The 13,974-nt window shown below is 40.7% G+C and overlaps 1 protein-coding gene and 1 long non-coding RNA gene across 2 annotated transcripts; one reads left to right on the plus strand and one right to left on the minus strand.

The window, feature by feature from the left end:
• The first annotated feature begins 3,007 nt into the window (after positions 1 to 3,007).
• Positions 3,008 to 8,840, plus strand: LOC112198559 (tobamovirus multiplication protein 3). The gene is made up of 11 exons (XM_024339710.2): positions 3,008 to 3,381; positions 3,517 to 3,607; positions 3,712 to 3,764; positions 3,857 to 3,949; positions 4,036 to 4,107; positions 5,378 to 5,450; positions 5,533 to 5,578; positions 7,632 to 7,695; positions 7,796 to 7,849; positions 8,163 to 8,240; positions 8,357 to 8,840. Exons 1-11 carry the CDS (start codon positions 3,211 to 3,213, stop codon positions 8,447 to 8,449), a joined length of 888 nt encoding a protein of 295 aa, XP_024195478.1. The 5' UTR covers positions 3,008 to 3,210; the 3' UTR covers positions 8,450 to 8,840.
• Positions 5,723 to 9,230, minus strand: LOC121052995. The gene is made up of 2 exons (XR_005810473.1): positions 9,075 to 9,230; positions 5,723 to 7,657 (listed from the first exon to the last, which is right to left on the minus strand). It is a non-coding gene; the product is annotated as an uncharacterized LOC121052995 (long non-coding RNA).
• Positions 9,231 to 13,974: the final 4,744 nt, after the last annotated feature.

The raw sequence follows: 13,974 nt of genomic DNA on the forward strand, positions 1-13,974 counted from the left end.
ACTGCGACACATCCGCGACACGCCAACAACCCCGCGACCACGCGACCATCTCTCTAGTCTGTTCGCCTAGGACTAAAGCTCGCTCTGCAATCCTAAGAGGTAAACTTTTCTAAAAGTTCCCGTTTTTTAAGTTTTCCTTCTTTTCTTCTTTTCTCGGGGACTTCCAACATCCGTTCTTCTACCCCCCTTTCTTCTTCATGGGGAGACCAAAAGCCAAACTGTGGGGGTTCGTGCTCACTCCAAGCTTGGAGCTTGTAGAGTCCTCCAAACTTAGAGTTTGTTGAGAAGAAAACGATCGACCACATACATCGTTGTTTCGATCTAATCCAAAACCCCTCTTGGAATCAGATTTTCTTGGAAGCGACTACGCTCAGAAAATCCCTAAATTTCTTGGAAGCAACTACGCTCAGAAATTTAATAGTTTTTCATGGTAGCCTTTTTCGCTCCGAAACTAACCCTAATTTCTTGTTCTCTTTCAGGATGAATAACCTGAACAAACTGGACTTCGCTCCATTGGGAACAACTGGCTCTAGATATCACAGGTGGGTTCGTGATGTCCTCCAGCATCTCAAGGCCGATAGAATCTTGGATATGATTCTCGAGCCTAGTCAGGACGTGCTAACTATTGAGCAAGCTCAAGCTTTGGAAGCAAATAAAGCAGCCTTAGAGGCAAATAAGGAGAAAGCCACCATCCTAATGACTCGTCATATGAATGATTCGCTTCAGTACGAGTGTATGAATGAATAAGACCCCAGAAGGCTGTGGGTCTCACTTAAAGAAAGATTTGGCAACGTCTGTGACTCCCTGCTTCCTGACCTAGAAGTGAGATGGCATAGCCTCCGCTTCTGTGATTTCAAGTCAGTTCTTAACTATAACTCGGAAGCACTTCGCATTAAATCCTTAATGGAATTCTGTGGCAAAGAGATCACATATGCGATGTTGATTGAGAAGACTCTCTCTACCTTCCCCGTCTCTGCATTGATGGTTACTAAGAACTATCGAATCGATGTTACTGCATGACGGATCACAAGGTTTCATGAGCTTGTTGGAGCTATGAATGTCGCTGAAAAGCATGACAACATCCTTGTGAAGAACTATAATTCGAGATCCGTAGAAACAGAGCTTATTCCGGAATCTAATTATAGTCACGCCCCTAAGAGAGGGCGCCAAGAGCGAAACCCTAATCTTAGGGATTCTTCTGGACGTTCTGGTCCATATAATCGTTATACTTGGGAAGGTAACCGCCAAAATAGGCGAACATGAAACCGAAGAGGTCAACGTGGAAAGAGAGAGGGAGGCAACGCCTCTGGCCATGTTGGTGGCGCCACCAACACTAGGAAATAACCATATCCTTTATCACGCTTTAGCAAACCCATGCTTTCTCTAAACTTCCCAATGATAACTCTGCTCAACCTACAATGTTGAGTATCGATTCGGTGATGCAAAGAGATCACAACACAAGTCCTTACCAGTAATGCAAAAAGTCCTTTTCCGGAAGGCAGAGAAAAGAACCTGGTGACCAGGTTGGTGCTCTCCTCGTCCACAACGTTTGAGAAAAAGTCAAGTCAAGGGACTCCCCGACAACTGCACCCCACGGTGCTGGCACGCTTGCGTACTCAAAAGAGATAGTTTTTGTACCCATACTAGTTTTGGAGCCAGACAAGTTCCATAGGAGTCCATAAAACACTTGTTCCGTGTCTAAGTGTTTCATTGTTCATTCATATACATGCATTGATTATCTCGAGATCAATAGAGAAGATTAGTGGTGCAAGTGGAGCGATATTTGCAGATCGTTCAAGTGAAGAAGAATGTCAAGATTCAAGATAAGCACCTCTCTAGTGAGTCTAGAGATTGTAGCCACATAGAGAGCTATATGTGTTTGTAAATAACCATATCCTTTATCAATAAGTTGATTGATTTTATTTGGGTTCTCAAGAGTAAGAGCCCTGCAGTGTTTTTAATCTCAAAATTGAGGTTTTCACTGCGTAACCAAAATTGTGCTTTCTGTGTGAATTTTTTGATTTCTGCCTAGTAAGGATTGCAACATGTCTATCAATCCTCGAAACCTAGAAAAAAGTTTCATCCAAGTATTTTCAGAACTGAAATGGAAAAGGGAGGAGTTATTAATACCTGGAAAGCTTTCGATTTTCAGAGCCTGGTACGAAAATCTAGGGATTGGATTAAGGCTTCAATTTTCGACCACGAATGAGAGGAGGCAGTATGCGAGATGGCTTGTGCGTGTTCACTGCAGCGCTGGAGACTTTGACTTTTGAACACGGAAGAGAAGGGTTTGATGGCATTATGGTGTAATTGCTGAAAGGAATAGAGGATACATCCCAGTATTTCGAAAATTTCATTAAACTACAGTACATGCCGCTACAGTGAGAAAAGCAGCTGCTTGCTTCTAAAAGCAAGGGATTGCTGGCTTCTGCTTTTTGACCAAAGAAGCACTGACTTATGAAAAAAGCTGGACAAAAGCAGGTTTACCAAATCACCTTCAGGTGCTTATAAGTGGGAGAGCGGACCACACCCCCACACCATTCCCGCCGCCGCCGCCGCCGCCCCCCCCCCCCCCCCCCCCCCCGGGCCAAACGCACCCATAATAAACCAAATGTTCTTGGAAACAGTCATGGATCTACATGAAAACAATCTAAGCAGCCCAATATAAGCCAATGGTGAAATTTCTCTCTACAAAACTAAATATATATATATTTTTTTTCCGATTACAAGTTTACAACTATAAATGTTTTGATGTACATACTCGAGCATGCCGGCCACTAGAACGTTCCAGTGTCAAGCGTGCAAGTCTCTATTTGCTTCCTTCATGGCTTCATAGAACGAATGGACGCGTGTAACGCAAGAGAAGAGACACAAGTGTTGGATAGGGACCATGTCAGAATTAAAAGCCCATTAATTCCAAAAGGAGCCCAACAACCCACGTATATCCACTTCGGGCTCTCCCCTACTTCGCCGGCCGACTTGGAATTCTCCTGCTTCGGGCAAAAAAAAAGAAAAAAAAAAAGAATAAAAATAACAGAAACAACAAGAAGCAAACAATAAAACTTTGATGAGAGCTTTGGAGATTTTGATTGTTTCTTTCTTCTTGCGGTTGCAATCCCAAATCTCAATTCACCGAAGCGAGAAAAAAGAAATTCTGATTACGTAATAAACGACGTCGTAAAGTAAAAGAATAATTCGCGGCGGATTGGGATGGCGCGCGGCGGCGGCGGTAGCGTGGTGGAGTCGGCGGCGGCGGTGATAGCTTACAATCTGAAAGACTCGTCGAGTTGGTGGCACGACATCAATGCCTCGCAGCTCTGGCAAGACCGAATCTTCCACGGCCTCGCCATTCTCTACGGCCTCGTCGCCGTCGTTGCCCTGGTAATCTTTCACGTCTCCATGCCTACATGTTTTCAATTTCAATTTGTTTACGACGGAATTGGATTTATTCGTTTCGATTTTTCAGTAGAGGTGAAATTTAGGGTAATTATTTATGTGTTGGTTGGAAATTGCTAGGTTCAACTGATCCGGATACAAGTGCGGGTGCCGGAGTACGGCTGGACCACGCAGAAGGTCTTCCACTTTCTCAATTTTGTTGTCAATGCAGGTTTGTGCCGTTTCGGAGTTTTCGTTTTTGGTTTTGTTTTTCTGATAATGATGAGGTGTTGGTGCCGGAATTTTACTGATCGGTGCTCTTGTTTGTTGGTGTAGTTCGAGCAGCAGTGTTCATTTTCCGCCGGCAAGTACAGAAGCTGCATCCAGAGGTTGGATTTTTGGTATAATCAGTGTGACTTTCGTGTATTTAAGTGGTGTTAGTGACTGCTAATGTGTTGGTTGTTTGGATTTTGGTTGGTAGATTCTCCAACATGTATTGCTTGATATGCCGAGTCTGGCTTTCTTCACTACTTACGCGCTCCTGGTTCTGTTCTGGGCAGAAATTTACTATCAGGTTATATTTTATCTGAAGCAGTGTGTTGTTTTCTTGTTTGGTTAGGAATAAGGAACTTTTATGAGCCTAATGTTTTCATTGAACAGGCGCGTGCTGTTTCTACAGATGGACTGAGGCCGAGCTTCTTTACAATCAATGCTGCCGTTTATGTAATTCAGGTGAAATTTTCTGCTCCACTGTTCCACTTTCATTCCTGGCAAAATGGTGCTTTTGGCGTTCTACTTGGAAGCAAACTCTGAAAACGAAACTACAACTTTTTTTCTATTTTCTTTTGTTTCCATGTATAGAATTTGTTGATCATGTGGCCGCAATTTTTTACAAAAAAAAATAAGAGAGATTTAGGAAGTGAATCAAGTAGAATGATTGTGATATAAATGTATACATGAAGAGTCCAATTGTGGGGTTTCTACTTTCTAAAGGAACTTTTCATGACATATGTGACGTATCACTTTCTCATGAATAGGGTCTTAAACCTTTTTTAGATGCAAATTAATGTTATACAAATATAGATGTAACCAGATGTCAACTGTCTATTCAATGGGGGTCAGCGGACAATAGGCTTAGAAAATGATGAACTAATTAGCATAAGATACTAAATTAGGGAAGGGAATAGTTTTTGGGCTGGAGTGGCAGGTTAGGATTTCATAGTTTGTTTCTGCTTTGACTGGAAGCACTCAAGGGATATAGCCAATTTGTATATTGGATATTATAAGGGGAGGAAGTAACAACAGGTAATGGGTCAATGATATTGTTAGTTGTCATAGTTGTCTGTTCAAGCTTTCACTAAAGCACTGAACGTGTAGCAAGATGTTTATTAGATATTAGAAAATGTTTTCATGAAACATATTAGTTGATGGTTTTGTAATGTGTCATGCTGGATGGGACGATCTACTTCATTTCTTCCTGACGATTAGATTTATCTATAGGCCTGTGTGTCTTGATGCTATTATCTTTATTGCATCGAGGGAATTAATAAATGGGATGATTTGGATATAGCATTGATCAGGTTTCTTTCCTTTTCATCATGCAAGTATATGGGGAAAGTAAGAGACAGTAACGGAAAAGGGGAAAACCTAGCATTTCTTTGTTTCTATATTAGTCTTCTTGTCATTTTTCATGTGTTATAATGTTAGCATGGCAAGAGGACTGCTTCTGTGGGCACGTGGACGCTGTTGACCTTTTCTCAAGGATCTTTTAATTGACTGGGGAAAAATGTGTCTTTTCATTATGATTTTGTTTCACTTGACCTCAATTGTTTTGGAAAATTGAAAGTTCATCTAAATCATGGTGTGTCCCTATTTTCTCTATACTGAAAGTTGAATAAGCGGCTCATTACGATTTGAGTTATTTATGGATTTGCTTGTGTGTGTCTGCAATAATACTGATATCAGTTGTATAATCTTTGTTGTTTTGTCTTAACTGTTGCAGATATCTATGTGGTTGATATTATGGTGGAAGCCTATCCCAGTCGTGGTCGTCTTATCTAAAATGTTCTTTGCAGGTATTTCCTCACTACCAAATATGATTTATAAGGCTTTGTAGTGTATCTTCGCAATCTGTTATTCTAATACATATTCCTGCAGGTGTCTCCTTATTTGCAGCCCTTGGATTTCTTCTGTATGGTGGAAGGTATACACTCTGCATTACTGCTTTTTTTCTTTTGAAAAGATATAAAAGAATAACATGTGTGGAGTGTCTCTGCATACAGTTTGCATTTTCCAACATATAAAATATGTAGACCTGCAAAACTATCTCAAATGAAAAGGAAAAGAATGGAAAAAGAGCACAAATTGTAATTCAGTGGGATCACTTGAGCTTAGATGTTGGTCCAATTCGTACCATTTCTGATTCTAAATGACCAATAGCTATGCCACAGAAACCGTGGACTAACAGCGGGGTTAGTATGTAACAGTCCCCGCATGCTGTAATGGATACTTACATAGTTGTGTCATCTTGTCAGTTATTTTGTTATCTGGTTTACCTCTTCATTGCCTCTGTCTGCAGGTTTTGGATTAGATCTATCTCTCTTCATCATCCAGTGTAGCTTTTAAATCGTACTAACATCTGTCTTTTAGTATGGTTCAATACACAAATATTGTGAATGAAGAATGACATTCACGGTTATTGGTTTAAAATTAAAGGAAAAAATATGCAGATAGTTGTTTAGCCGCACCTTACTTGCAGCAGACAACACCCCGAGAATTTCCAACATTGGCTACAACCAGCTCATAATTTGACTTTCCATGGTGGTTCATTAGTATAGCCGTAACTGCTGTTGAACCCTAAAGACTGATATTTCCAATATTTTGGTATTGGTTATAAGATATCCTTCCCTCGCTGCATACTTCGTGTCTGTCACAGAAGTCGGCTCTAGTATGATATTGTCAAACAAATGAGACTGCAAGTGTGCAGGAACTTTAGTGCCCATAACGCCGTCAAATATAGCAAACAATCCTACATTATGCTCACCAATCTTCCTAGTCTCTGCAACAACATAGTCTTCCATGGTAGGCTGTCCTGCTCCCTTCACCAAGTGGGAGCCGTATGTCACTCGTACGTTATCCGAGTCATTTGATGTCTTAATCTTTTCTTTTTGGGAGTCAGGATGATCTATAGACAGTGGAACTCTTTTTCAGCCGGAATATATGATGATGACAATTCTTCCCTAATCCTACTCCTACCCTATTTATTTGGCTGGAACCTAATCCAACTTTATCCTTAACCCACTGGAAGATTTCACTGCTACATTCATGAATGTTGTAGGGACAAGATATGTAAGTTTTGAGTCTTCACTAGAATTAGAAGCAAGTGAAAAAGAGAATGTGGGGGGATGTGGAGGGAAACTAAGCAGTTTATCTCAGCTTTCCCAGGCAGTACTGACACATATAAAATCAGCACAGCAATAGGCATTACTCTTATTATTATCCCCACAAGTTTCCTCCTAGCAATCCCTTCCATGGATGATGGCTCCACTTCCAAATAAATTAAACAAAACATTTATAGGAAAATCAAGAAAACTTATGAATTCTATGTTAATTAATTAGGAAAAAAATTTTGTTGGAGGGCAGTTTTGAGTGCCTACATTTTTGGGTCTAGTTAAAGCATTAAGTTGGTATAAATCAATTGAAAATTGATATAAAAGCAATAGTCATGTGACTGTTAGCTCTTGGGTAAGGTCACTCCCTATGTAAGTATGTATGCAAGTTATTGCTCTTTTGGCTCCAAAAGCTATTTGAACAGTGATATTGTGGTAAAAGATTGCTTAGATACTTGCTCTAATAAGTAAGTGGCTGTTGCCAAAAAGAAAAAGGAAAGTGACTTCTGGTTTTGTATTTTGGCTATGGTTGTCTATGATTCATGGAAGTGATAAATTGGCAATGCTTCGCTCAGGGTAGTTGACCCTTGAGGTATTTGGTGGCTGCCTGGGGATTTCAAACTCTCACCCTTGATACATATTCAGTCCAATCATAAGATATCATCTTCGGCAGAAAAAAGAAAATTATGTTCAATTAATAGAAACTTTCCACTAAGGTCACTTAGCAGCGGCTATAACTAAAAAGGCCATTTAATTTTTTTATGTAGAACATCCAATAAAGTTAGAATACGGGATTGACATGTGTGTGTGTACATATATTTTGACATGATACTTACATTTGGCCAATCTCTCTGCTATTGTTCGCAGACTCTTTTTGATGTTGCAGAGATTTCCTGTGGAGTCAAAAGGAAGACGTAAGAAGCTGCAGGAGGTAACTGCTTTCTTTTCTTTTCTTCTAATGACCTGCAAGATTTCATAATATTTAGGTGTACATATCTTTTAATTGTTTTCTGCCTTTTTGGCTTTGACAGGTTGGCTACGTGACAACCATATGTTTTACTTGTTTCCTTGTCAGATGCGTAATGGTGAGTCTGCTTGAATCTTTTGGAGTTCATCTATACTACTCCTTGAACTTGATGTTTTTAAGCATGTCTAGGTTTTAAACCATCAAAACAGTATGAATGGTTGAATTGTTTTTGCATCTATATACCTTGCATCTGTGCCAGTACAAGTATATAACCAAATAAGTTACTTTTGGATGTTGTTGCAATAGTCCATCCCAATAGAAGGCTATTGATTTCAATCAACCAGAGCTAATTAAACCCTGAGCTGAATTGTTGCATCTGATTTATGAATTCCTCTCTTAAGCTCTCTATGGTTCTAACTCTTGTTCTACAGATGTGCTTATGTGCATTTGACAAGGCGGCAGACCTTGATGTTTTGAATCACCCAATTCTAAACTTAATATATTACCTGGTAAGGATTTGGTTTAGAGTTGTGTTTGGCTAGAATAGCCTCTTTGGTTCATTAAGCTTTAGCTTACTTGGAACTTAAAACTTAGTCCTTGAAATTTTCTTCTGCTTTCTTTGTAGTTGGTGGAGATATTGCCTTCTTCTTTGGTTCTTTTCATTTTGAGGAAGTTGCCTCCAAAGCGTGGGATCACACAATATCATCCTATTCGCTGAGGGTATGATAAAAGCAACCAAGGGTGAGGCAGTTATGAATACATTGACTTTGAGATCCTTATCTACTTTTGAGGGCAATGAAATCATGAAGGGGGGGACGCAAAGTTGACCATTCTGTGCATTGAGAACTGTTGTACTGGGAAATTTTTGTTCTCAGCAGGGGTGGTAGATATGTTAAAAAAAATTGACCTTTTAAGGATTGTCTCGTATATGTTAGTATTATGGTCTTTTTATTTTGGATGTCTTCAAATCATACAATTGGTGCTTTGTTGTTTAAAAAGCGTCTTTAACCTAAGTGCCTCCATGAAAAGGGGACCCAAAAACATGTATTTCTGTATGTTTGGTATAGAAGTAATCGATAACATCTCTATTGGTGCAACTGCTTTCACAACATCCTGGTGTTTTTCATTTCAGCGGTCTTACTTGGTGAGTATCCTGTGATTTGTGATGTTGGAATCTATCATCTGCAATGCTATTCTTGTGTGTGTGTTTGTGTGGTGCTGTGTTGGAAGATTTGGATGTAGATTTCGACTATGATCTGGGCAAATTCTATTGCTTATAATAATGAATTCCAGCAAATGGAAATCCTGGAAGAAAGTATTATACAAGATAAAAGGAAGCATACCGTGTTTGAAGGCATGATGCTTCTTTCTCCTCTTGGAAGAAAGAACAATCTTTAATTCCCTATAAGCACCGCCTCTTGGATTTGCACCTGGAAAATCTCCCTGGCGATATGTTGTTGAACAGCAATGGAATGGAGAGTTTGTGTTATGAAGGCGGATTCGAGAGATTAATAGAGTGGGTTAAGATGCCTGCCTATATGATGAAAAAGCCACTTGTTCACCCTCTACTGGTCAATGTCAACCTGTTGTTGAATGGTAGGTTTTACTCATTTTTTCAAGTCGGGTTTGAATGGTAGGTTATCCCGCGTAAGAAAGGAAAGTACGTTTAGTCCTTTTATTTTTGCTTTGCCTCTTTTAACATGTTCAACAAACTTCATTTATGAATTATGCCTCGAGAGTGTTGGTTAGCAATCTCGAGCTGAGAAAGAATATATGTACGGTTAATTTTACTCACCAACAAGAAGTGTCTTTCTGAGTTCGTATCCATTCATCAAGATCTTACCTCTACACAGAAAACATCATTGTAGGAAAGATATATATTAGCTTGCAGAGTAAGATACTCCTTTGCTTCGCGAGCATTCTTGATTTGTTTGATATAATTCACAAGTTGTTGGTTGGACACCACCTCCCATAGGGGATAACTTGCTAGCTCGAGGAAGTACACGAAGGGTCATTAGGATTGCTGTAACTGCAGTTGAACCCTCCAAAAACTGCAGTTGGCATATCCTACCTTCACGGCATGTTTTGTTCTAACAAAGAAGAAGGCTCTGCCATGATATTGTTGAACAAATGTGATTGCAAGTGTGCAAGAACAACGGTGCTCATAAAGCCATCGAATATGGCAAATAATGCTACCCCATAACAACTAATCATTCTAGTTTCTGCAACAGCGTAGGCTTCTATAAGATGCGGCTTGATTTCTCCCCTTACTAGATGGGAGCCATATGTGACACTAACATGATTTGAGGCATTTGAAATTATCTTACTCGTTCCTGGTTTCGACTTAGGAACATCAATGGACGATGACGACTCTTTACCTGATCCAACTTTAGTTTTGTGGGTGGAACTTCTCTCTTTACCTAGTGCAATTGTTGTAGCCAGGGAAAAGATTTTTCAGTTTAGTCTTCCTAAGAACAAGAACCAAGTGAAGTGAGCTCAGTAGCTTCCACAACAATCAGTGATGGTGATGAAGTACAACGACGATCATCACGATCATTATTATCGTCTCCTGACTCCTAACTATCATCAAATGGGATTCCACTATTTAGAAGGAAATGTGAATACTGTTGATTAGGGGTGGGATCGGTTTGGCTCGGTTTGGGAATGAGCCTATACCGAGACCGATACCGGAATTTTAGCAGGCATACCGATTGGTCCCGAAACCGATCGATTTGGTACAGTTCGGCGTCAATCGGTTTCAACAGTCGCAGATGGAGATGAAGAGCTGTTTTTCGCTTTGCTTCTGGAGTTGGATCTGACCACGCGTAGGACACCACCACCCCGCCGTCTCCGTCAACCCATACCCATGGCTCACCACGAATCCCAGCAACTCAATCCGAGACAGAACCGCCACGGGAACCGCCGTCATGATCTAGTTTCAGCTCGATTCCGTCAATTCGGTATGCTTTTCATCCATACCGATGCCGACCCGTTTGCAGAAGTTTCGGTACGGTTCGGATCGGGATTCCGGCGAAACGATTCATCATACCGACCCGATCGGTTTCCGCTTGGATCAGACGGGATCGGTTTCGGGATCTCGGTTTGGAATTCCCAGCCCTACTGTTGATTTTTTAACTCTAGAAAAGTAGGTTTGATCAAAGTATTAATTAATTGCTGCCAGCAGATGATTTCGTAATACTGCTATAAATTATAGGGGCTGTGACCACTTACCCAATTTCAGCTTAAAAAATGCCCACTTACTCCACTAAGAGTTATTTAACCCTATTTACCCAATCTAACATATATTGACATTTTAGCCCCTATTAATTAAATTGAAACTCATCTCTCTCCTCCCGGACTCTCTCTCTCTCTCTCTCTCTCTCTCTCTCTCTCTCTCTCCGGCCGACTACATCACCCCGCCAGTTTCACCAGACCGCCTTCATCATCCTTTCACCACCGCCGCGCTATGGATCACCACCCTAGCCAAACAACGCGTTCTCCAGATCGGATCCAAGAAACCAACCCAGATCGGCTTCGTCCAAGAAGAGCCTGACCACGCCGCCACGACCATGGCACCCCCAAGCCGCCTCCGACCGCACAACCCTAGACCCTTGCAGGTGTTGTCGTACTTGGGAGGAACTGTTTCTGATGCAAGAAACCGGCGAAGATGGTGATTGGGTGCCCAGAGCTTTACTGGGTGCCCAAATCAATTTCTAGTGTTTTTTTTTTTTTTGCTACCCACAACATTTTCTGGGTGGTCAAATTTTATTTTTTGTGGTAAACTGTGAACTCTGAGAATGGAAGGAAATTTTGCCACTAGTGATTGCTTTTTTTTATTATGATTTGGTTGGCAATAATAAGATTATTGGAAGGCAATAATAAGATTATTGGAAGGCAATAATAAGATTACTGAGGGGCAATAAAATATTTATTGGGGCAATAATAAGATTATTGGGGGGCAATAATAAGATTATTTATTTGGATAAACCTCAGAAAGCTTTCAAAATTCAAAACATCTTCATTTTTCACTAATTATTGATCCCCAATAAAATTGTTATTGGGGAGCAATAATATGTTTATTGGGAGACACTAATGCGATTATTGGGGGGCAATAATATGACTACTGGGTATTATTGGGGGGTAATAAAATCTAACGTCGGAATCCGGTCACTGGTCCGGTAGTCGGATTTGGGATTTCGGTCACTGGTCGCCTGAGTCCACGGCCGGCTATTGGTCACCGGAGTTCGACAAGGTCTCCGATCACTTCTCTCTCTAAGTGACAAAGAAGGAGAGGGCAAAATAGTCCTGAAAATAAATAAAAAAGAATTAAAAAAATACATAATTGGGTATTAGGGAAATGATATCTTAGAGTGTTTGGGTAAGTGGGCAATCTCTTAGAGTGTTTGAATAAGTGTGTAATTTTTAAACTAAAATTGGGTAAATGATCATTTTCCCTAAATTATACTAGTCGGTAATTTAGTAACTTTTGGTAGAGCTTAAAGCATCAACTGTATGAAGTTTGAGTATTTATTACTATGCATAATGTCCCTTTTTTGAGTGCCTAACGGGGTACCAAATTGAATAGGATGGGCAAATATTTGCTTTCTCGCTGAAAGGAAAAAAAAAAAAATACGTTGAGTTCGTAACTTTTAATTATGTTTTTAGTTACAATTGTCATAAATTTTTAAAGAATGTTTTTACAGGTTTAAAATCATAGATAGATAGTAACTTTTATATAAAAAAAATATATAGGGTTTTTGTTCATTTACCCCATTTTTAGAGATTTTTTTCCCACTTACCTCATTAAGTTTTTTTAATTCCCTCTTACCCAAAACACTCTAAGGAGGTCTTCCCTAATACCCCATTAAGATTTTTTTTTGCTTTTTAATTTTTTTTAATACTATTTTACCCTCACCTCTTTGAAACTTAGAGAGAGAGAGAGAGAGAAAATGGAAGAGAGAGAGAGAGAAAATGGAAGAGAGAGAAACCATAGGAGACTTCGCCGGAGCTCGGTCGCGGGATTCCGGTCACCGGCCGCTGGAATCCGGCCAATTTTCGTCGGATTCCAGTCACCGGCCGCCGCCCACCTGAATTTGCTGAAAATCTCACTGGAAAGTTTTTTTGCCCCCCCAATAGACCTCTATTGCCCCCTAGTAGACATCTATTTCCCCGATAGTTTATTGCCTCCTAATAGACATCTATTGCCCCCTAATAGAGGGGAAATAGACCTCTATTGCCCCCTAATAGACGGGAAATAGACGTCTATTGCCCCAATTGTCTATTGTCCCCTAATAGAAGTCTATTGGCCCCCAATAGAGGGGCAATAAACCTCTATTGCCCCCCAATAGACGTCTATTGCCCTCCAATAGAACTTTCGGTAGCCGGAATAAAAACTAATCTTCCTAAAATTAGACAAATAAAACTTTGATTAAAGAAAAAAGCGAAGAGATTATATCAATTGAAAAACTCCTATTGCCCTCTAATAGAAACATATTGCCCTCTAATAGAAGCCTATTGCCTGCCAATAGACATTCAAAACTTTTTTTTCTTTCCTTCTGTCCAGTAAAAAAAACTGATCTGGGCACCCATGTCCTCCTCCCATTTTTCCGGCTGCAGACCCGGGACCGGAAGTATTCTTCCTGCGAGGCAGAAGTCGTGGATGATGTCGCTGACTGGGATCCGAGCCCATCTCCATCGTTGGAAGTGGCGGTTATCGGGAAATCCTTACCCATGACTGGGATTTGAGCCTATCTCTGTCGTCGGGGCTCTGTAGCAGCTCGCTGGAAAAGGGAAGAGACTTCAACGACATGATCGGCTATCCTATCGCCACCGCAGTGACTGTTGAACAGGAGCTTCGTCTCTGGCTCGGATCGAGATCGCAATCTGGAGAGATTCCGGTCAGTGCCTCGAGAAAATAATCGAAAATGGTTTAGATTTCGGGTTCAGGCGGTGGCTTTTGGTCTTCACGACGATCGCCGGCTGCACGAACTCTCTATCGACGTCATCGTCTCGCCGCCGGCCATCTACACTAGAGACGCTGAAGGCTATGCGCTGGCCGAGATAGAGAGAGAAGATCGCGTCTGCAGATGAAAGAGATGAGTAGCAGTGGTTGTGATTTCTTAATTATGCTAAGGGCAAAGCTGTCATTTCATTTATAATTGGGTTAGTGGGTGTTTCTGGTGGCTTTCTCCGGGTACCTCACACAGAATGCTATACCGTCTGGGGTACCGATCCAACTCCTAA

The sequence above is a fragment of the Rosa chinensis genome, chromosome 4 (genome assembly GCF_002994745.2).
Source record: "Rosa chinensis cultivar Old Blush chromosome 4, RchiOBHm-V2, whole genome shotgun sequence".
NCBI classification, from domain to species: Eukaryota; Viridiplantae; Streptophyta; class Magnoliopsida; order Rosales; family Rosaceae; genus Rosa; species Rosa chinensis.